Source organism: Orussus abietinus, unplaced genomic scaffold (assembly GCF_000612105.2).
Source record: "Orussus abietinus isolate OABI.00-Male unplaced genomic scaffold, Oabi_2.0 scaffold18, whole genome shotgun sequence".
NCBI lineage: Eukaryota > Metazoa > Arthropoda > Insecta > Hymenoptera > Orussidae > Orussus > Orussus abietinus.
The window spans coordinates 708,051-729,840 of record NW_019396011.1 but is presented as its reverse complement, the minus strand read 5'-3'; the positions used below and the strand labels follow the sequence as shown (position 1 = coordinate 729,840).

Below are 21,790 nucleotides of genomic sequence, written 5' to 3'. Positions count from 1 at the left end.
AAGCTAACGTACGAAATCAGAGGGCAGCACACGGTGCGATCGCGCGACCCTGCCCGTGAGCAATCTCCCAACTCATCTCTGCTACTGGTCGGTTTCTCAATTACGTGTCGCGTTGCTTTAATAAAGAAAGCTTTTTCGAAAAAGTTTGTGTTTTCGGCAGGATATAAAAATTCGAGATGAGCGCGTGTCGCTGTTACGTCTTGATCGTAGGAATTTTAGGAGCCGTGGGCGCAGAATGGAACACGAAGGATTATATGAAACGCGAACACAGTCTCATAAGACCTTACCAAGGTAGCGTTACGTTTAATTTTTCCCATTTTCAGGTATCCGAGTGCGAAAATCCCTGCGTCATCCTCACCCTTGACACGATAAATATTCCGAACGTTCGCGCGTTTCCATTTAGTATACGTGATTTTAAGAATAAAGTGATATTTGGAGGTTATGACGCGATGCCCAGAGCTTATCACTGATACACCAAAATATTTGTTCCCAAACAGGTTCTGGAATGACGATACCTTATTGGGACTTTATGGGTAGTACTTTAGTAACGAACAATTATATACGACTTACACCTGATATCCAAAGTAAACAAGGTGCTATATGGAATACAGTTGTGCGTATCTTTACCCTTTTTAAATGAATTAATCTATGACAGATTACGTACGTATGAAAAAGTAATCGTTGATCCTGTACCTTTACAGCCTTGTAATGTAAGAAACTGGGAACTGCAAGTACACTTTAAAGTACACGGCAAAGGCAGGGAATTATTTGGAGACGGTTTTTCAATTTGGTATGCCAAAGACAGGATGGAAGGAGGTCCTGTGTTTGGAAATAAGGACTACTTTGAAGGACTGGCCATAATTCTCGATACGTACAGCAATCATAATGGTCCTCATAATGTATGTCTATTAGCAATGAATTAAATTGAAGCATTAATATATCTATATACTACATAGTGTTGAATTTTGTTAGTATATACATTATAATTGTCATTGATTTTTTTAGCATCAGCATCCGTATATATCTGCCATGATCAATAATGGATCACTGCATTATGATCACGATCGCGATGGGACTCATACTCAGTTAGCAGGATGTGAAGCTAAGTTTCGAAATTTTGAACACGATACTCATATCGTGGTTAGATACGAAGGAGATACTCTAACAGGTATGTCGAAGTAATATGTACCATTTTCATAAAGTACGAGATGATTATAAAAATCCCTAACACTCGAGTGAGTGATTACTTAGCAAAAAGAAGGAATTTAAAACCATTCGGGGATTTGTGGCACAACGTATTTATATCGATATTCGGAAGCTTAGTCTGTGAGGAATAAAAGTATATATAAAACTCGCAGCCTAAGAGACATGCTTGATGTACATTATGTTGTTTTATGTGGTGCTCTGTGTAAACGTCGATATTACAGTAAGACTTTACCCCGAGGCCTCCTGGCTTTCATCATGGAGTGCCTCCTCCTCGGCTAGCGGTATCTCTTCACTCTCTACCGTTTCATCTTTCTCTCTCTGCGCTTATTTCTACACGGCATGTCCCAAGCATAGACCCAAGTCACTTAGAAAATAGATTTTTGATACTCCTTGACTCGTGAAGCAGCTAATAGATAACTAGTTAACATTACAGTTTCATAGATACATTTTATTTGCATTTCTAATTAGCCATTACATTAGGCAAATAGGTTTTGACAGATCATTTGATAAAAATGATACAGCCTCATGGTAGCGATAATTAATCATGTCCAAAACCTGACATCTAACAAAACTGTCATTTGACCTGTCAATCGGCAAAAGAATTTTAACAAATCAAAAGCCCAACTAGTGACTACACTTTATGCAGCCTAGGCATCTTTTTAGAAATTCAAAATATTAGATTAAAGACAAGCATGTCAAGCTAGGATAGTTGCTAATGACTTTTTGAAAGTAACGACGCAGTTGCCACACCAGTAGCCAAACGTTTCATAAATATTTTATCACTCAGTTTCCACGGACCTTGAAAACAAAGCTGCTTGGAAGGAGTGCTTCATCGTTAAGGGGATAAAACTTCCCACAGGATATTACTTTGGTATTTCTGCAACGACAGGAGATCTCTCTGATAATCACGATGTCATTTCAGTTCGTCTGTTCCAACTGGACTTGCCAGGCGATGTAAGAATAATTTTTATCCTGTTTTTTTTCTTTTTACATATGTTTCGACAACAAATACTTAAATGTACACTTTATTATAGCCGAAAGATGAGGAGGATAGGTCTAAAATCGTACCCTCCGCAGCATTCTTCGCATCTCCGAGAGGTAAGTAAATATTAATTCTAGTCATTAATCTCATCTTACATCTGTCAACCATAACCGATGACTTTTACAGATCGTATCGATGATCCTCCATCAGCACCACTTAGCGGTATAAAAGTTTTCCTATTAATGTTGGTCGGTTCTGTAGCACTTATTGCCAGTGTCGTGATGGGCATTATGTTCTACCAGAAACGTCAAGAACATAGTCGGAAACGTTTGTACTAGTGACTAGGTAACCGTAACGAAATGGGCTCGTCGTGTTCGATCTCCGAAGACACTCCTCTACTTCGACATGGATCTGCACTTGCGAATCTCTCGTTCTCGTGCCTAAGAGAAATTCGAGAGTAGAGGACAAATCTAACGTGCCAGCATACCAGAGAAAGAGACTTGCAGTAAAACATTCATAGAGGCGATGCATCGGTAGTGCATTCGTGTAAAATGTCTTACTTTGTGTTAAAAATCGTGTCCGAGGCGCGATTTTAATCTTACCAAAGTACATAGTTTTATGTCGCCATAGCGACGTTTTCCTACACTTTGCCAGATATTTGCGACAATGAGAAAACGAAACAAATCCCTTGTTCGGAAGCTTTCTAAATTCTTGTATGTACCTTCGACAATGTTGAAAATTACCCGATTGCAGTGGTACTGTATATACGATTTATTAGCTATCGGATTTTTGCCTTAACATTCGCAAAGATGAATCTAGAAGTATGCATAACGATTTCACGAGAATCGCGGAAGGTACTCGTTTTTATAGTACGTTGGTTACAGACGATTTCTTGGCCTATCTAAAATCGCATTAATTCTGGAGAAGCGAAACAATGTTTTGTATGACCGTAATTGAGCACGCAGCATGGCAAGACCATTCGTGTTCAAATTTTTGGTGAACTTTGATTTTACAGACTTTCTACTCCCTTCGAAGAGTATGTATATATACATATGTTTCCCCCTTTTTTTTTTCTCGAAAACATCACGTTTGTAGCCTAATTAAAGTGGTGTTAATCACGGATGTACGTTGAAGGTGATTTCGTATTTAACGTTCGATTTAAGGAATTTAAACGAACCAATACGAGGTTCGTATAGTTTTAGTGATTTGCAAATTATGCGTATTGTATGCATCATATTTTTTTTTTTTTTTTTTTATTAAACCGTTACCTGAAATATGGAAATATTATTTCGAGTGGAAATGGATGATCGAACAAGTCTTCGCTACTTCTTCGCTAGGACCCCTCGAAGTATATATTTCGATATGTACGTTCAACAAGATAATAATGTCCGTATTTAAGTAATATAAGTATATATAACTATTAAAGCAAGCCGAAATGGTTCTAAAGTCTTTTAAGGTATTTTATCGAAAGGAGGGATTCCTCTGTCGCCCGTAAGTAAATGTAGCCGAAGAGGTGGAAAAAAAAAAAGATACAAAAATACTGTACTTTATATTTGTATATGAGTAGATTGTAATCGATGTATAAACCATGGCAGGGGAATGTAATAGTACGGTAGAATCGAGGAGAATGCGAATTCCGCAAAATGTGACTAGACATAATATTAAACCAGACATCGCCGTTACGTTGGGGGGAAAAAAAATATATCTGCCGATATCTTCAACGTAAGCTTCAACGAAATACGTACATACTGATTCAATCCGATGTTAATCTATTTCAATGAGACTCCATCGAGGAACAGATTATGTTTCGATTAGGCGGAATAAATTAACGAGTCGTTAATTTCTCGAGGAAATAATTACTTCCCTTTACTCTTAACTATACAGATTCATAAAAGAAATCAATTGGCACATTTTGTATATGAATATGTTATCCTAATTCTAACGAAGTGGATATCTCACCTACGTTTCTCTAAGATCTACGTCGGGATCAATAAAGCTATTAGTCGAACTAAGTACATCAAGGCACATCTATCTCCCATTTTAGCCTTTCCCTTCAATTTTGGTCGCTATTGTCATCCATCAAGGTAACAAAGTGCCGCCTATCTCTTCGAACAACGAATGACAGACGAGCACTTTAACTTTCCAGAGTCGTTCGATTCTAAACACGTAACACCGATATAGTTCCTTAGTACCTTGTGGGTACCGTTCTTTAATTCCCATTACTTTTGTACCACTACTACATGGATGTGCAGTTGCAAAATCTCAAGACCTAATGACAGTTCGACAGTACAATAGAAGTCTACAGATTTTGCCAAGATTGTGCACAAAACCGGTCACGTTCTAACTCCAACTGTAAATAATACGAGCGATGCAGTGGAGGTATCACGACCGGAACGGCCTTAAAAAAAAAATCAATCCTCCCCCACATCTCGGAAAACTCTGGAATAAAAATAAACTCCCTCTTTTCCTCTTGTCGACGAGTGGAAACGGAATTAGAAAAATATTAGATTCACTCTTCCTCTGACTCCGACCTCTATAGTGGCAGTAGCGTTAGGAAAATATATTGTTCACAGGACCGTATAGATATATTCTCCAGAATATGAGATAGAAGTTTCTCAACGAAATCTAACTTATAAGTTTAAACTTCATGTACTTATGCGAGGATCCAAAATGGCAAACGCTCCAAGTATCCGACAAAAGTGATCCTTAGGACGTTTGGCATTTTTCCCTTCTTACGATCTAGAAAGAGGTGACTCGACGATATCCCGATAATAAAAAAGGCACCCGTATTGTTTCTAAACTCGTATGAATATCCATTTTCAATACAAATCTAAAATACTGAAATAGAAGAAAATTAGATATTCAATCCCTTTGCAGAGGTAGACTTAGATCGGTCATGGTACAACACGTAAGAAATTAAATTTCATCTTAAATCAATCATGCAAATAACTAGGATTTCCCTGCGTTCAGTCAATCGAGAGGGAGGATGATACAATTATTTAAATATTACCAAGGGATTGAAAAGGAAATTGAGGACAGTTTTCACGCCAAGATAGATGTCGTGGACAATCGCTGTCAACGTGATTTGGTATCTGTATCGTTTGTAGGATTTCAAGTCATAAATATGACAAGCAAGACAACCGACTTCTTCTAAATCTATCTGAGGTTTCGAACCTCCTAAAAGTGAGTCGCCCTGTAGGCCAGTATTCATAAGGACCCCGGAAAACCAGATCTTATCGCCTGGGTATATACTTAAACTAAAGTTCGTGAAGGAGTGGTCTGCGATAAGCAGGATTTGTGCATTGCTTCCCCACATGCCACTCTTCATTTTTACCGAAATCTCGAATTCGTACTTATTCCAAGAGGACAAGTGACACCGATGTCTCCATTGTTGAACCCTTATTAGGGTTTGACATGTTTTACGGTTAAGCTCGTCACCCATCTCACACTTTTCCTTATAAGGTTCCCCGTATGAGCAAAACAATGGTATCCTGACATAATCCGGAAGTCTATTAAGAACCATTGCAATATTATTCTGTATGGTCTTAACTTGAATATTTGTAACGTAACCTTCCCAGGAAACTGGTACGCCTTCCAAATGAGCACATTGAATTTGGACCCTGGCCTTTGACGATGATTCCTCCCACGCAGGCTGATGGCAATGATTTTGATAGTGCTCCCAGGATAAAGCAGGGATTGATTCGTACGAGCTTGCACTCATGTCCCTTCTATGAGACATTATGATAGGCCACGATAGGAATATAGCTGCGGTAATTCCAAGGAAAAGCTGAAAAATATACGATAAAATTATACATAATATTAAACGTCAGATGTATGTACCCTAGAAAAGTGGGAAATGCAATAACCTGTATTAAAGTGATGATCCAGTTGAACCTTGGAACTCTAGTTCTTCGAACATACCACGAAGCAATGAAAGGTACTCCACCGATGAGTATGGTAACGGCAGCTCTCATTGCGAAGTCACTTTCAGGGAGATATTTAGTAGCAGCTATTATGGGCAGAACGATAGAAGCTAACCCAGCGAGTGGTAAAAAGAGCACCATCCCAACTAATGCAAGAGCACCCCTAATCAACCCGTACCATGTAGCAGCTTGTGAACTGAGTATAGCTATTTGCCACCAGCTTAACGTAACGCAGTGTGGTATGAGTGTTTTGTAAGTTCCTCGCCAGCCATCTCTTGCTGCCATTTTTGCAAATACAGCAGGTATCAGCAAATAAAATACGGCACGACAGTTTAAACAGAACTCTATGCCATTGCCGACGACGTATGAAGCGAATGTCGGGACCCTTATATCTAAAAACCTCCATCCTTGTGTCACGACTAGGTCAGCCTCGTAGGGATATTTTGCAAGTACGTGTACCGCAAAACTGAAGAGAGCTAAGAAATCAGGTGCATTGGATGCATCTTTCCACATGAAATTTACCAGTGTGATCTGAGTCAAGGTGAACGCTATAATAGTGAATTCTGACTGTGGCGTCCATTGATGAGCTATGATAGGATATATCATTAGATTTAGTAGCAAAGCTAGAAAATACTGAGCATAAGGTTTTAGATTATTTCGACAGAACTGATATTCAGCCTCTTCGGGCTTTAAGTTGCCTCCGGAGTAGCTGAGGAAGAGGCCAGACCAGACGCGAAAATCTGTCAACTCGCGTTTTCTGTGCAACATTTGGAAGGTTGATATTACCATGACTGTGAAGGAGATATAATATAAAACTGTAGGAATGAAGAGTATCAGGTTTTCCGTCCCGAATAAAAAATATAACAACAAAAGAAGAAGCGTGTGCACGTCTCGCACAAAGAATATCTTTTTGATTGGTGCTCCACGGCGACCCAGAGTTTCAACCAACCAGACGTAAAGACGTTTTAAAGAAGCTAAAGGATGGACGAAAGGTCTTTGAAAAAGAGGAACGGCATCTAGAGCCATCTGAGACGGATCTACCATACACAGAGAACGAGACACTATCGGAAGCAAGCCACGGGCATAACTTGTTGCAGCTGAGACTAGTACTGCCTCCGTTATCTTTTCACCTCTGTGGTACAACCAATCTGCAATAAATAATTTATATTAGGAAATTGAATTTTAATTTAGTTCCGATTTATCGGATATTTTATATGATCAAATAATGTTTAATTACCTTGTGACGCGTCGGCGATCCTCTCATTGTCTTGATAGGAAGTAGAGTGGTCTGAAACGGTGTCATTTGCAGAGGTAGCTTTGTAGGAATTACCCAGTGACTTTTGAGAGTTGCTCGAAGAGTAATTTTCTGATCGAGAATAGCCATCTCTGCTTGTGGATGGGAGATTAAGATCTCGCATCCGCCTCTGAATTTGTTCTGTAGTTATGAAATCTTCCCCATTGGACAGACTGTCAGAAAATCAGAGATTTTATTAGTGGAACAAATTTTAAACCTGTAACAAGTGTCTATTTCTTTTCCAACCTGGTGAACATTTCTCGAGCTGCTCTTCTGGCTAGTTTCTCGTCCTGAGACATGTCCAAGCACCTCTTTACATCATAATAATTATACTCGGTGATTCCCCGCCCAGTAGCTAAACATTTCCTCAGTATGTCCGTGGCTTCTAAGTTTCCTTGCTCCGAAGCCTTAGTCAACCAGTAAACGCTTAACTTGGCATTTTCCTCGCTATCCACGTCTCGTTCTTGAGAAACGGTATTTCAAAAAATTATTTCCAATAATTCAGGAAAATAATTTTAAGCCTTTACGTGAGGATAGAAGTCTTACCACATTTTTCTTCCAAAAGTTCTTTAGCCAGAACGACCTGAGACTCTGGACAGCCATCTTCGGCCAATTGAGATCGTAACCCTCTTAGAGAAATACGTGGACTATCTGCACCCGAACACACAAAACTGACATAAATAACTTAAATAAATAAAACCTCCCAATCAGCCATAACCTCACAAGCCATAACATGACAAGTACTGGTACAACGTATCGTATCGTTACTTGTCAATGTCTATCAATGACATTCTCTCTCAACATCGTCATGAGTTTGTGTCTTGTAAACACTTGACAAATGACGTCAACTGGTGAATACGAGAATGAAATGAATTAAATGACAGATTTAAGTAAACCGAAGGATCGATAGTTGTCAGTGGGTTGTCAAAATTGACCCAGTGAACGCGTGGCCTATTGAGTATTCAACTTTTTTATATTTAATCGCCCGAGCCAAGTACTCCGGGGAATTGGTTTTGGAGGTTACGTTACCGTGCAGTGTCCACTGTTTCCGGCCAGGCCTACCGGCCACCGGCACCACGCCGGCCATTCTTCTCAAAAGAAACGCTTGAAGATCGGAAATAACACGTTCATGAGCACAAGAATCCGAGCCGACCCGGACAGTCTCGGACCAGGATCAACCTGGACAATGTCAAGACGTCGAAACACAATCAGAGATGAGTTGGGAAATTGCTCACGGGATGGGTCGCGTGAGCGCGAGGCTGCCCTCGGTGGAGAATGTGGACGACTAATGCACTTACCACCAGATAGCCCCCAATGGCGGTCTAATTCAGGGATCCTCCTCATCTCTGCTCCCAACTCATCACTTTGATAATAAACATTATTTAACATCTCTTATTCCGTGAGCAATCTCCCAATTCATCTCTGTTACGTTCTGGAATCGCCACTGTAGGCTACAGTCTTTGTTCCAACAGTCGAAACTGGAAAGTTCGATATATCGAATGAGTCGCGTACTCGATTAAACTCGAGCGCTCACTGCAAGATGGCGCCGACGTGATGTTTTAAACAAAATAGAAATGCAGACAATTCTGAGGGATCGAACAGGAGGTAAATTAAGAGGACATTATAGATCCAGAGGTGAGAGAAAACCAATAAATAATTCATATTTCTTACTAGTTGAATGTTGTCGAGTTTAATTCGTGCACGAAATATTTGAACATCGAACGATTCATTCTATGAAATCGAGTGACTAAAATTATGCTTAATATATTTCCATGTGATAAATCATTATTTTCCAAGCGATAAAAAAAAAATTGAACGAGTTAGTACGAAGCAATGCGATAAATTACCAAATTTATACACAAAATCTGGTGTTCGGTATTACATCGCTCGTCTTCGTCTTAGCTAATTTTATATAATTTTAATATACAATTGGAACTCAAAGTGCGATATTGAACGGAGTCTTTCGGTGATTGTTTATCAGCAATCTTCCATTCATTGGAATATTAAAAGACAGATTCCAAAAATGCGCTTCAAATTTCATTTCAGATGAAAGCACCGTTGTTATGTATAATACAATTCGCATTAATAATCCGATACAAACGTTTATACATGAAAACAGGTTCACTACTTTGGGGAGAAAATCAATCGATCATCGAAATTCTCTCCAAAATGCAATGACGCTTATCGTACACAGAGGCACGTAACTCATGTAGCTTTTAAAAACTTATCGGAGTCATGTAGATATGTATATATATATATATTATATTTCCGAAATTGTTTAACTGCGACATCAAGACATTCGACTTTCTCGAAAGCAACAAACGCATTTACAATAGTTTGGTAAACTATTACATGGAATTAATCGGCGTAGTCAATAATTGCCTTGATGCGTTTTTACGGCAAAGTCATGTATATTTACAGTAATTTTTTCTCCTTTTAAAACGCGTTAAATACGACAATAAGCGAGTTTACGCATGTACATAGAGGCAGAGAAAGAGAGTAGAAAAATAATATGTTTACTGATTATTTTGTAGTTTTCTGATTAGAATAATTTTTTACTAATTATTCGAGGTATATGTACGTGACTCCGATTGGAATCTTCGCGAGTTTCTCCTTTTTTTTTTTAATCGCATTATCATACATTCTTCTATCACTTCTCACAACTTTTGCGAGAATTCGCGGGATTTACGAGTAGCTGAATCTTGCCAAAATCGCCGTGAGGATCAAAAGCGAAATCGAAGAGATTCGGAATACTGACTCCGAGCCTGCAATCACAATTATTTCCCCAAATTAAATTAAATACTTAATCGTAAATATTTTAATTTATAATATTTACCACTGCACATTAAGTTCTCCTCGTAATATCCTTCCATACAGTAACATCGTTTTCCTTGGGTGTTGTTTCCTTGAACGCAATTAGCACCCTCGCTGCATTCCGAATCCTCGTTGCAAGGAGCTCGAATCGCTGAAATTATTAAAAAATTTTTATTCCCCTCAATACCGTTTACTGACTCACGTAATAAAGAATGATTTCCGAAAAGACATGTTCCCCAAAAATTGACATTCATAAAGTGCATTCATGCGAACGTGGTGAAATTTTCACGTTCCCTGGTCGATCGAGTTGATTACAAAACTTTGATGCTACCCCACAAATTGGCAGCCATTAACAGCTTAACTGCTATCCATTAAATATACAGTGTCTGTAATATGCACAATAGACGTTCTGTAACTTCTGCACGATCTAGTTATTGCTTCCTGACATGCCACCAGTAATTTCGAATGTTTAGGCCTCCACTATACTCTTTACGCACGGAACCCCTAAAAACCAAAACTGACATTTTCTGATCCATTGTTTATTCCTTTTATTTATCATACGATTAGTCCCGCGACTGGAAAGAGTTATATCCTTTAGTTTACCGCAACGATAATCACTTATGGAAAATCTTGTTACCTTTAAATTTGTTGTTGCAAACACCGTTGATTGGTGCTGTATAATCTCCGCAAAGGCACCTGTACCTTCCATCTCGTGGATCTGACATACACGTGGTGTTCTGAATACCTGCACAATCAGACTCCATTCTGCATTCTCTTGCTTTTCCGACTAAAACCGAAAATAATTAGATTACAATAAAATCAGACAAAATGAAAAATTGTCCACGACACATTGTCCGTGGAACAGGGATTTTTTCTTAATGATTGGATGACATGTTGATAGGGGATTTAAGCCTCACATAATTTAACCCGCTTTTCAATGACACACAATAGGACAGATATATATTTTTTTTTGTTCGGTGCCTTGGGCTTCATTCTTCAGGGTGGCAGTCCTGGTATTCAGCAAGACATTAGCATGCATCTACGCTTAGCGTGGCCTTGACACTCGAACGTAAGATCCCCCTACAAGATTAGTACCCTGTCGTATCGTGGTCACCTGGTTAGTATTATAGTTGCTTGTCGCAAAAAAAAAAAAAATGATATGATGTCGATATCACAAAACATAATTTGCGCCCAACGAACCGCGCCAAACCAAATGAACAAAAATGAGTAATCACTCCTTAACATGCGATCATGATTTCAGGCATGAAATTGTGCAGTTAGATTTTTTTAATACTCAGGGTGTAATATAAAAATGAAGTGTCAATGTCATGGAGGGAAAAGCTGTTACTGGTACACGGAGAAAATAAAAATAACGGAAGAGATCGTTGTAAATTTTTATCAATGCATGCTGCTTTGGTTTATTTAAGAGAGGTAATCATTGAAACGATTATTGAATTATTTTTCCCTTGAATAAATTTTTGACGATTGCAACTTCAGAGTTGACTTATTACCACTTGTGTACGTTATGTAACACTTTTACGTACATTGACATGGATACATTGTTACATATTAAAACAGACCTTGAATGCAATCTACACAACTGTACATCCTATTCTCTTTACATAACTACGTTTTCAAATCTTTGCTAATAACCGGTTACCTCCATATCTCGAAGGGAAAATTATCGAAGTAATATTTGGAATGTAAAATCGATCGGAAAATTAGCTTCCGCTGTTAGTCGACCTCGGAACAACAATAATACCGCGTAAACGCTTGCAGGGTCGTTTCTTTATTGATTATAAAATTTAACTACCGCCGCGGGCAAAGAGAAACCAATTAAAAAATAAACCTCCGAGAGTAAATATATAAATCAAAGTTTTCTACAGCATTAAGTCGTCTGCAAACAACAATTACCGAGAATTGCTGTCGACACTTCACCCGCAATTAAAAATTCGATTCATTGAACGAAATCGTCCAATTAACTACATTTAGTTCACTTCAGAAAACGTTTCGGTTGGGTAAACCAAAAATCGGTTCGCATGACCAAACTACTTTGTTTCAATGAATTAAAATCTTTCCGATTATTAATTCTAGAAAATGTTGAACCAACTCAAATTTTGAGTTAAATACATTTCAGCGAATGGGAACCTTAGAAAATGAAAGAAAAGTCCCGTAAAAATGATATTAATGTCGCTTGAATTTTTTTCGGGGACCTTACCCGGTGTTGGGGGTGGAGGCGGATTTTGGTTTTGGTTTTGCGGATTTGTTTTCCCAAAGGTGGTAAGTCCATGTGCCGAAACCAGGACACTCAGGACGACCGAGAGGATCGAGATGATCTGGATCCTTGTGCCACCCTTCATGGTCCCGGTGCTCCAAATTTCCACGAAAAAGCAACCCTTCCTTTTGGAACGAAACGTACGCCCCGCGAACACTGGATTGAATTTATCTTACTTTTTTGGTTTCGCTTATAAACAATTTTTCCCGAACTATTCGGCGACTTTTGGCGAAAGCTTTCGCGATCTCGCGTTGGAGGGAAACGATATTTAGGATCGAGTTTGCCTTTGGACGGTTCTGAACAGTTTCGTGGACTGCGTGTCGGAAAGGCGTTGGAGGCCTTTTAAGCCTTCGAACCATCCCCACCTCTGAAAACACGCGCCTCCACCTTTGGCAACCACCTACCCTTATAACCAAAAGGTGGTTAACCAACCCCTGCCGAACTCAACGTCACAAGTCCAGTCCAATCGAAGCTTACTACTGACTGGATTTCAGAATTTTGCATAAAACCTTGTTTTAGCCTGCTGTGAAAGTAACAAAAATTGTACAAAATGATGCACCTGATTTCCAGGATCTGATTTACTTCACTTTAAGGTGATGTGAAAATGCCGTCAGAGGTCTTGTTGCCGCAAAAAGTTACCGCTTAACATGGGAGGCGGACATATTCGGTCAAAAATGAAGTAACAGAAGCAACGAGTTAGCAGGTGAAGTGAAAAATGAACTGCCAGCAGTAATTACAATGAGAGATCGATTGTTAAACGGGCTCGTCAAGAAAAGTGGAGCAAAGTTACGTTTAAAGGACGGCTGACCTCCGCAAGCTTGTCGCACTTAAGAGCTTGCACCCTATGCAAGTCGCCTTAACGATTAGCTCAAAAAATTCTGCAAAAATGACTGCTTCTTTCCTGCAATTTCGAACATATTTCGAGCTGGAAAGAAAGCGACTCTAATTACGGAAAAGTGTTCAAACGTACGAGAGACAATGTCGAACAATCGTCGAGGTAACAATTGATCGCCTAATAACTGAACAACGAAGACGCAATCACACAAACGTATTAGAAACGCTATCGGGTTTGCGTAGTTGCATAAATTGTAACGAATTACCATAAAGTTCAAGGTCTATGCGCATGTTCGCGATTAATGCATTAAACGAGAGTTAAACGTGATTTCTTGAAGGCAATGTCTCGGATTTTCACTCACTCGAAGAGACACCTCTTAAACGATTTACTTAGAAATTACTCCTGAAAAATCATTGTTATAAATCCATAGAATTCTTTTGCACTATGTGCATAATTTACTTGCAAACATGTTGACGTGTGAATGTTATGAGTTATGTTACAGCGAAACTTATTTAAATATATCTTCTAGGTAGATAATGTTTTTTCTTGTGGAAGGTATAAAAATCTCGGAAGAAGTTTCACAAAAGAAGTCTTTTCTTCGATATGTCGATCGTTACGTTTACATGAAAAAGTTCCTACCGCAATTACATTGCAGAAGAGCTCTCGACTTATAAATATTTCTTTACAATTCATTAAACGTAATGCGTATGTGGTGCTTAAAGTATCAGTACGCCTATTATAAGGAATTTATTCTAATTGGATTAGACGGTTTGAATTTCAATGGATTTTCTACGGAATTTACGGAATCCTCGCTAGAGACAAGATCGTGCTGTATATTGTTAACGTATGAAAAACGATTATGGAGATAGTTTAAGCGAGCTGGAAGATCCATCCTCAAATTTGACCGTTGCCTTCTTTCCTCGTTTATTTGTTTCTCCTTTATTGTCTTCTGGGCTTCGAGAAATGTTCGCAGGTCCATAAGGTTTCGCAACATGTGATGAACATTCTCGGATGAAACATTCTCACGATCGACTGGAATGAATAAAATGAATGTATAAAATTTGAATCGACAAGTGTCGCGATAATGTCGAAATTTCAATATTCAGGATTCAGGAGGAATCATCGACTGATGAATTTTTTTTTTTTCATCGTCGAAAATAGTCTCCAAATTGTACAAATTAATATCATTTGATACTCACTTTGCTTCGATTGCGTGGATTCAATAGATCGTCTACTTCTCAAATAAGGCTTTTCTTGAAAATATTGTGCCATTATGTTGTCGTAGTATGCCATCGATCTATTCCATGGGTATCGTACCCGAACATTGTCCCAATTGTAATTATGGTAATACCCATAAGGTGTCAGTAACCCACTTCTGAAATTCGGTTGCAAACGACGTCCATTATAATTTGGTGACATTTCATCGTACTCGTCTAGCAAAGAAGGTGGCATCACGTCGTCATCTGAAAAATCAGGTGTTTCCTTCTCTATGATTGACCCTTCATCCTTATCGTCATCAACGGTCGGCGTCATTGGATACGTAGATGGGATGGTGTCAACGGTATCATCATGTGAGTTGAAAGTTACCACAGGCGTCGATTTCTCGTCACCCTGGTCATCAGCAGGGGAGAAATTAAGTCCATGTTGAAAGATCGCCTCAGAATCGTCATCTCGATCTTCATCACTCTGATTATCGGGAATTGAGAAATCACGATCAGGTTGAACAGTGACCATTTTCCCAAAATCATCAAGCTTCTCTTCATCATCCTGATCATCGGAAGTGGACAAATTAGCCGTAGGTTGGGGGACCAACTTCTTGAAATCATCATCTAGACCTTCCTCCTTCTTTTCATTCATATCTTCGTCGTAATCGTAGTACCGTTCATGATACATCATTAAAAACGGTACAGTTGAAAGAGAAGGTGCGACAGAAACTGCGGTCTGATCATCAAAACGCGAATTTCCCTCCTCGCTTTCATTCGCCTCCTCATCTGTCCGATCGAAATTGAAAAACATCATCTGTGTCGGATCCCTGGTAGATTCTTCTTCCTGCAGATCCCTAGAATCATCAATCTCCTCACTCCCCATTCCTTCTTCATCGGTAACAGTTTCCTCTTCCTCGGTCATTCGAATCAGCTCCATGATCAGCGAAGTCACGGAGCTGATGATGTTGTTCAGCTCCAAAGACCCAATTCGCTTCCCCCCTACCATCTCGGAACCATTCTCGTTAGCTTTGGATGAAAGCTCGTTCAACTTGTCCAGTAGAGGTTTTAAGGTCTTCGAGCATTCCTCTTTGCTCCTTTTCGAAGACACTTCCTTTTTGGCTCCCTTAAGAGTTTCCCAAATGGATTCATAAAGGGAATCGTTCTCCTCCGACTTGGCGACATTGAAATACGACTCGGGCTCCACCAGTAAATCTTCGTCATCGTTTTCGGAAAAGACGTAGGGGACTTTGAAGGAATTTTCATCCTGACTTTCTCCGTTGTTCGCCTTCTGCTTCTCTGACTGCACTTCGTCCCCCATGAATTTCATCACCTCGTCTTCTTTCATTAGTTTTGCGTTATCTTCAGTGGAGTAGTGCTTAGCGAGCATTAGAATCATGTCTATCAGTTGCTGCTCGTAGAAAGCGTCTTTCTTCCCAGATGAGTTGTAAAGTTGCAGCGTCAATTCCAAACTGTCGTCAGGATTCTGGAAGTTATCAGGAACTCCTGCTGTCCGTTCTTCACCTTCGTCGCTTCCACTTTTCTCTTTAGAAGACTCCTTAAAGTTTTCCCACGCAAGAGTTTCTGGCTCGAGTGTCTTTAGCCCCTCCTGATTTCCCTCAGCCACATCACCAGTCTTAGCGACTTCTTCGTTATCATTTCCTCCATTTTCTTCCCGATTTCGTGACCAAGTGTCTTGCTCTTTCTCGTTTCCTGCGCTCCTAACTTCTTCTTCTTTCTCTGGATGTCCGCCAATTGGATTCTCAAAATCAGCAATTTCTTCTCCCCGCGTTTGCGGTTCTGCACCTTCTTCCTTGAATGATTCATTTCCTGGAGATTCTGTTTGAGGATTGTCTTCAGAATCTGGAACCTCTGTCATTTCCTCGGTCTTAAAAAATCTGTAATTTGGGAATTCTACTTCGGGGAATTCTTCGTGTTCTTTTCTCTGAAGATCCGCTTCCTGAAGAGCTTTCTGCGCCAAGGCTGCCTCTTGGGCTCTTTCTTCGGCTTCCTTCCGTTTTGCTTCCCGAATATTAAATAACAGCGAGAGTCTCTTTAAGCTCGCTGCTGCGGGAGGTCCGTCATCATCGATGTCATGACTTCTCAGCCATGATTTCTGGTTCGAAATCCAGTAGGGATTTTGGGAACTAAAGTATTTGTTATGATATGCCCATAACCCGCCAGGCAGACCCTCTTCCGCATCTCTATCAACGGTCGTTTCAACCTTCGAATCCGAATCAATATTCTGCTGCCCTGACCCCATCAACATCTCGGCATTATCAGACCCTAATCTACCCCAACTACCTAACGACAAAACCCTCCACGGACGGGTTCCTATGTCTCCGGAAATCGGTTCTTCACCTCCTCCACCATTGGACCCATAATCCCCAAATAAATTCGATAAACCCAACATAGACCCAACTTCATGCTCATCAACCCGGTTCGGGTCTTCTGTATGATCATCCGATAAGGGGGACGAATGTTCCATGATTTCTTCAACTGCTCCCCCGCTATCAGCGGATTCTTTATCGTACTCGTTCCTCTCGTGCTCTGCAGCTGCCATGTTTGGCAGCGATTCAATGCCATCGCTGATAAACTCTTTGCTGTATGTGTTTTCATCCGACTCGTGTTCTTCGACTGACTTCCGCGTGGTCTCCAAATTTTCAATTTTATCAACGCCACTTGGCGACTCAAGGAACTTATTCTTCAGGATCATAGCAAAAACGTCATTCAATGCGTTCTGCTCCTCGCGGGGGGTCTCCTGGTTCTCGTTCGACATTTGACTGCTCAACATGTCTGTGTTTGTACCCAATATCGTGTTGGCCTCCAGGTCCATGTTCTGGATTTGATAAGCCTGCCATCCTGAGTAACATGCCCAGCCCACGAAGAGTAACAATTCTACGTATAAGACGAACTTTATCGTCTTAATTGTCCAGCCAGAGAGACAGCTTTTGCTTCTCCATCCTGACGAAACGCATTTCTGCTTGGCGTGTCCCTCTTCCAAGGACAATAATTGATCTGTATTTAAATTACAAGTTGAAAATATTGAGAAAAATTGTTAGTATTCATACTGGCAGAACACGTAAAATCTAATTGTTAGTTCTGTCGCGATAAGCAGGTACATTTGTAAAAACGGGTCATCGGAAAAATTATTCCTTTTGCGAGAGTTTGACGTAATAAATATTAAGGCGATAACTTATTATCAACTGACGCGTAGTGCATTGTACTATCTCCTCAAAGAATGGTGGCTGAAGTATGTAATAACCCCGATAAACGGAAAGTATAATGAGACGGGTACAGTTTAATGAATGCATACTCCATTAATGAATACTTTAGAATGCACTATTCCTTATTAATTTTCAAAGAAATGGGACATTTTAAGTTTGCATGTCACTCGAGTGTCATTTCATCCAAATGTTATGTGGAATGTTATATTTTCAAAAGACGGGATGAATGTAAAATGGATAAGAAGGGAAAAAAAGACAGGACGCACCTTTGCTCGTGGAAAGCTCCTTCATGATGAACGCGCAATGGCGAACTGAAGAACCAAAGGCTCCTCGAAGAAGACGATCTCTATTGACAACTCGGTATTAACCTCGACCTGGCGTCCAGTTTAGAGTAAAAAGAGGAAAAAGGTCGACTCCGCTGATAAAGCCAACTGTTCCCCGAACCCCCGAGAATCCATAAGGAAGATGTTCTGGGGTCATCGTCTATCTGGGGTCATTCGTCGCGATTCGTCTCTTAGTCAACGAAAACCTCCTTCGTTTCTGATTGTTGTGCAGCTACTTAACATGTCAAGGTAGTTGTAACATTGTTATCAGGTGCACGATAGGCAAGAATATTTATAAATGATCCGGAAACCGTGTATCATCCACCAGACTCCTGCAGAGGTGATTCTGGGCACTTCTTTAGATAAGATGATAAGGACTTTTATCAAGGATGTTTTCGAAATGTACGATGCAAATTACGTGTTTCTCAAAACGAGACCTTTCATGAGTGAACTATGAATTTTGCTCTTGGCAAGCCACTTTGCTTCGGAGATGTAAATTAGCTGAAGACAATTTGTGCGGAATTTCTTATAGCCGAGAATTTTTAATTGCTAAAGAAAGCGATGAAGTGGATGTTGAAAGTTTCTGAAATTGAGAGCACATTTTCATGCAATCCTGAGATGAGATCATACTTCACGATCTGTGGGTGGATGTCAGTTGCGTACGGTCGGAGTAATAGATTCTTTTTCTACTTAATCAAGTAGAGCATCTTCTACAGAGGAAATGATTTATTTTCGGTAATTTTGTAGAACATTCTCACAATCACAGTAATTTTCCTTTCACTTGGTGCCGTGTTTTTTTTTTTTAATCTGAAATGGGTTCTGTGACAAACTCAGCAACTTGATACGATATCATGACGGCCAATTACGATAATAATTTTGTTAAGCAATAAGTAAAAAATAAAGATGGGCAATACAGAATTATATAAACTTATATTATAAAAGCTGCAGCGGAAACAATAACATTTTTAGAACGTACCTGAATGTTAACCCAACGTGTAGATAATGTAATTAATTTTTAACAGTACAGCTGTAACAGCCTCCCCGCATTATTTATTACAGAATCTCTTCCTGTGGCTCGATATCACGAAGAGAATATAAAATAGCTGAAAAGGGAACTCGTTTAAACAAACAATACACGTTCCAAAAATAATGTTCTATATTCTCGCCGGATTTAATCTGTTTGTCAACTTTACCTTTCCATCCGCATAATTACTTTATGTGGACATAATTGAGATGGCAATTCATTTTGGTAATTTTTCTTCGCACTTAGAGACACATCTAAATTCACCGCAGTTATCCGTAAGAACGACACTCAAGAAAAATGAAAATGGAGGGAAAAGTACTAAGTAAAGCGTACTTTTGCGAGTCACTTAAGGACGTGCCTTACGATTCGCGTGACAAACGAGACTGAAGTGACGATGTTACATCAAAGGTTTCGACTTGATTATTTAAATCAGCTACGAGAGGTTGTTAGAGTCAATTCACGATGATGTTACGGCTTCGACACAGCTCCGCCTAGAATTGCTCTTTATTGTTTGCGATCATATGTAATGGCTTACGAGCGGCTCGGTTACTTCTTAGTAATGATTATATGTGCATTCTAAGGTTCGGGTTTATTTATTAATACACCCCCAGTCACAACAAGGGTCTATTTACGTCAATTTATTTAACGACTATCGCTGTGCCAGGAACGATTTTTATCAATTATTTGACAAGCGCATGTAGGGAATTTAATAATAATTCCCTGATAATTTGTTAAAAGAAAATGGCTGAACTTTATTATATTCAAATGGCTCTAAAATCTAACGAAGGTTGCGATACATTTCGTAGGAGTGTTTCCTCAGTGCACAAATTCCAAGACAATCGACACGTTACTTTTCATTCTTTGTCACACATTTTCTCCAGTGTAGATATGTCTGCCAAACCGACACAAATCCCGACAAAATGGCGGGTAAAGAGTTTAACTGCGCCGTAAAATGGATTGCTACCTTATAAGGTCAGTCAGGGAGTGCGATAAATCAATTTGCATAAAGAATGCGCAATGTTGTGCACCTAGGGTCGAAGGGATAAGAGCAGCCCCGGTGGAGGGGTGGACATAAAAATTAACGAGTTAATTAACAGCAGAAATGGGCGGTAAGGAGAGACAGCCTTGACTCTTCGTGCTTTTCCGCACGTGAAAAGCTTGCGATTTCGATCCGCTCCCTTCCGGTCGCGAGGCGGAATCGGAAAGTTCCGCCGCGAGGGAAGAAGGGAAAAAAAAATGTAAGAAACTCGCCAAGGGCTCGTAAATGCAGTGCAATTGCATCGGACTGCCGTAACGTGCAGTTGCCGGGTGCGTTGCAATTTCTGCGATGGCAAATCCCCGATAAAGAGCACAAAGGTGCCGATTTTAGCCGGCGTTGCACGTACGCCCGAGCACAGTTTCTTCGACACGTCGATAACGCGTTATCGCCCAGAACCCACGGCCCATAAACCTTTTCCCACTTCACCTAATGAGTCCCCGACGTCGTGCAGGTTTTTTGCACATATCTTTGAAAGTTAAATGAGACTTTATAAGTGGACCTCTGGCCCACTAAACACCCCAGTGAGTCCTAATCTAAAAACAGCAAATGGGACGTATACATCGTGATAGTTTAACATGCGGATTAAATTTCCAGCTTACCAGCCGATCTGCATTTGTTTCCCTTATTTTTTATTTTGATGAAAATCGATTTTTCAACGTCGACATTTTTACGTCGGGTTAAAAGACGTTGACGACGGAAAGTATCAAGGTACCAATATCGGTTAACTACGTGAAATGAGGCTACTCGTTCCTTGACACGACGATAACTCGTTATCAGGGCCGATTATGGATAAACCTCCTTTCACCTCTGGTTTTTCCTTCAAAGAGTTTATTAACTTAATATTATACGTGCGTGAAATAATTCTCAGAGTATTAAACATTAAATTATTGAGATGGAGCGATTCCAAAGCGTAGTTCGATCGGAACCCTGATCGATCATCGTCATCGAAAATGTACTCCTCAAAGACATTTCAGTCCTCATTAATACAAATTTACTTGTTAACTTGCAACTCGGCCTCTTTTCGATAATTCAAGAGCTTTGTCTTCCATTTTTAATGAATAAGGGAAGCTTTGAGCAATCGATCACCAAGCATGACGATTCAACAAATTTGTCATAAATAGTCGTAGCAATATATTTACCTTATACTCAAGTCATATGCCAATTATGCCATAACCGGAGCTCGCTTAAGCTGATAGGTCTGTCTAACCTTCTTAATCTATGTTTTCCCTACTTAATCGCATAATACCTAGAGCAATGTTAAGCTACCCCTAAAGCATGCTATTCAAGGGATCCACCCCATAGGGCGCCAACCAAGACAAGCCGATGAAAATCGCCCAACAGGAAAGAAGGTCCGACCCACGTTCCTAATCGCACCTTCGGATCCCGATAAGGGCCACGAGGGAACCCTGGCACGCAATCCGACTTTAAGGCATCCTTAAGCCACGGCATCGTTAAGTTACGTCACATAGTCCTAGTCATAAGGACGACGACGTCATGAACCACGAGGGGGTCAAGGTGGTCCCGGGACGAATTTCGCCTCGACCGTGTATTTTGCGCTCATAACTCGTCCATGTGACTGTACGTGCCTTTATGTACGGCGCTCCGTGACTATATATGACCGTATGTATGTAATTTACCGTACGGTA

The 21,790-nt window shown here is 40.0% G+C and overlaps 4 protein-coding genes across 5 annotated transcripts; 1 reads left to right on the top strand and 3 right to left on the bottom strand.

The window, feature by feature from the left end:
* Window positions 1-62: 62 nt before the first annotated feature.
* Window positions 63-4,028, top strand: LOC105700364 (vesicular integral-membrane protein VIP36). The gene is made up of 7 exons (XM_012426141.2): window positions 63-291; window positions 498-613; window positions 702-899; window positions 1,006-1,168; window positions 1,994-2,160; window positions 2,241-2,304; window positions 2,375-4,028. The coding sequence occupies exons 1-7, from the start codon at window positions 177-179 to the stop codon at window positions 2,524-2,526; spliced, it is 975 nt and encodes a 324-aa protein (XP_012281564.1). The 5' UTR covers window positions 63-176; the 3' UTR covers window positions 2,527-4,028.
* LOC105700363 (wolframin) lies at window positions 4,029-8,822 on the bottom strand. Of its 2 annotated transcripts, XM_012426139.2 has the most exons (7): window positions 8,704-8,822; window positions 8,435-8,584; window positions 7,952-8,056; window positions 7,652-7,868; window positions 7,349-7,578; window positions 6,055-7,259; window positions 4,029-5,975 (listed from the first exon to the last, which is right to left on the bottom strand). In XM_012426139.2, exons 2-7 carry the CDS (start codon window positions 8,490-8,492, stop codon window positions 5,184-5,186), a joined length of 2,607 nt encoding a protein of 868 aa, XP_012281562.1. In that variant the 5' UTR covers window positions 8,493-8,584; window positions 8,704-8,822; the 3' UTR covers window positions 4,029-5,183. The 2 variants fall into 2 exon arrangements, with proteins under 2 accessions (XP_012281562.1, XP_012281563.1); XM_012426140.2 differs by lacking the exon at window positions 8,704-8,822 and having other exon boundaries at window positions 8,435-8,623.
* Window positions 8,823-9,072: 250 nt separating this feature from the next.
* LOC105700355 lies at window positions 9,073-12,833 on the bottom strand. The gene is made up of 4 exons (XM_012426124.2): window positions 12,438-12,833; window positions 10,857-11,006; window positions 10,242-10,370; window positions 9,073-10,170 (listed from the first exon to the last, which is right to left on the bottom strand). The coding sequence occupies exons 1-4, from the start codon at window positions 12,577-12,579 to the stop codon at window positions 10,091-10,093; spliced, it is 501 nt and encodes a 166-aa protein (XP_012281547.1). The 5' UTR covers window positions 12,580-12,833; the 3' UTR covers window positions 9,073-10,090.
* A 1,068-nt stretch (window positions 12,834-13,901) lies between these two features.
* Window positions 13,902-19,489, bottom strand: LOC105700354. Its single transcript, XM_012426123.2, has 5 exons — window positions 19,275-19,489; window positions 19,058-19,184; window positions 18,025-18,316; window positions 14,529-17,549; window positions 13,902-14,361 (listed from the first exon to the last, which is right to left on the bottom strand). The coding sequence occupies exons 3-5, from the start codon at window positions 18,047-18,049 to the stop codon at window positions 14,066-14,068; spliced, it is 3,342 nt and encodes a 1,113-aa protein (XP_012281546.1). The 5' UTR covers window positions 18,050-18,316; window positions 19,058-19,184; window positions 19,275-19,489; the 3' UTR covers window positions 13,902-14,065.
* Between the last annotated feature and the right edge of the window lie 2,301 nt (window positions 19,490-21,790).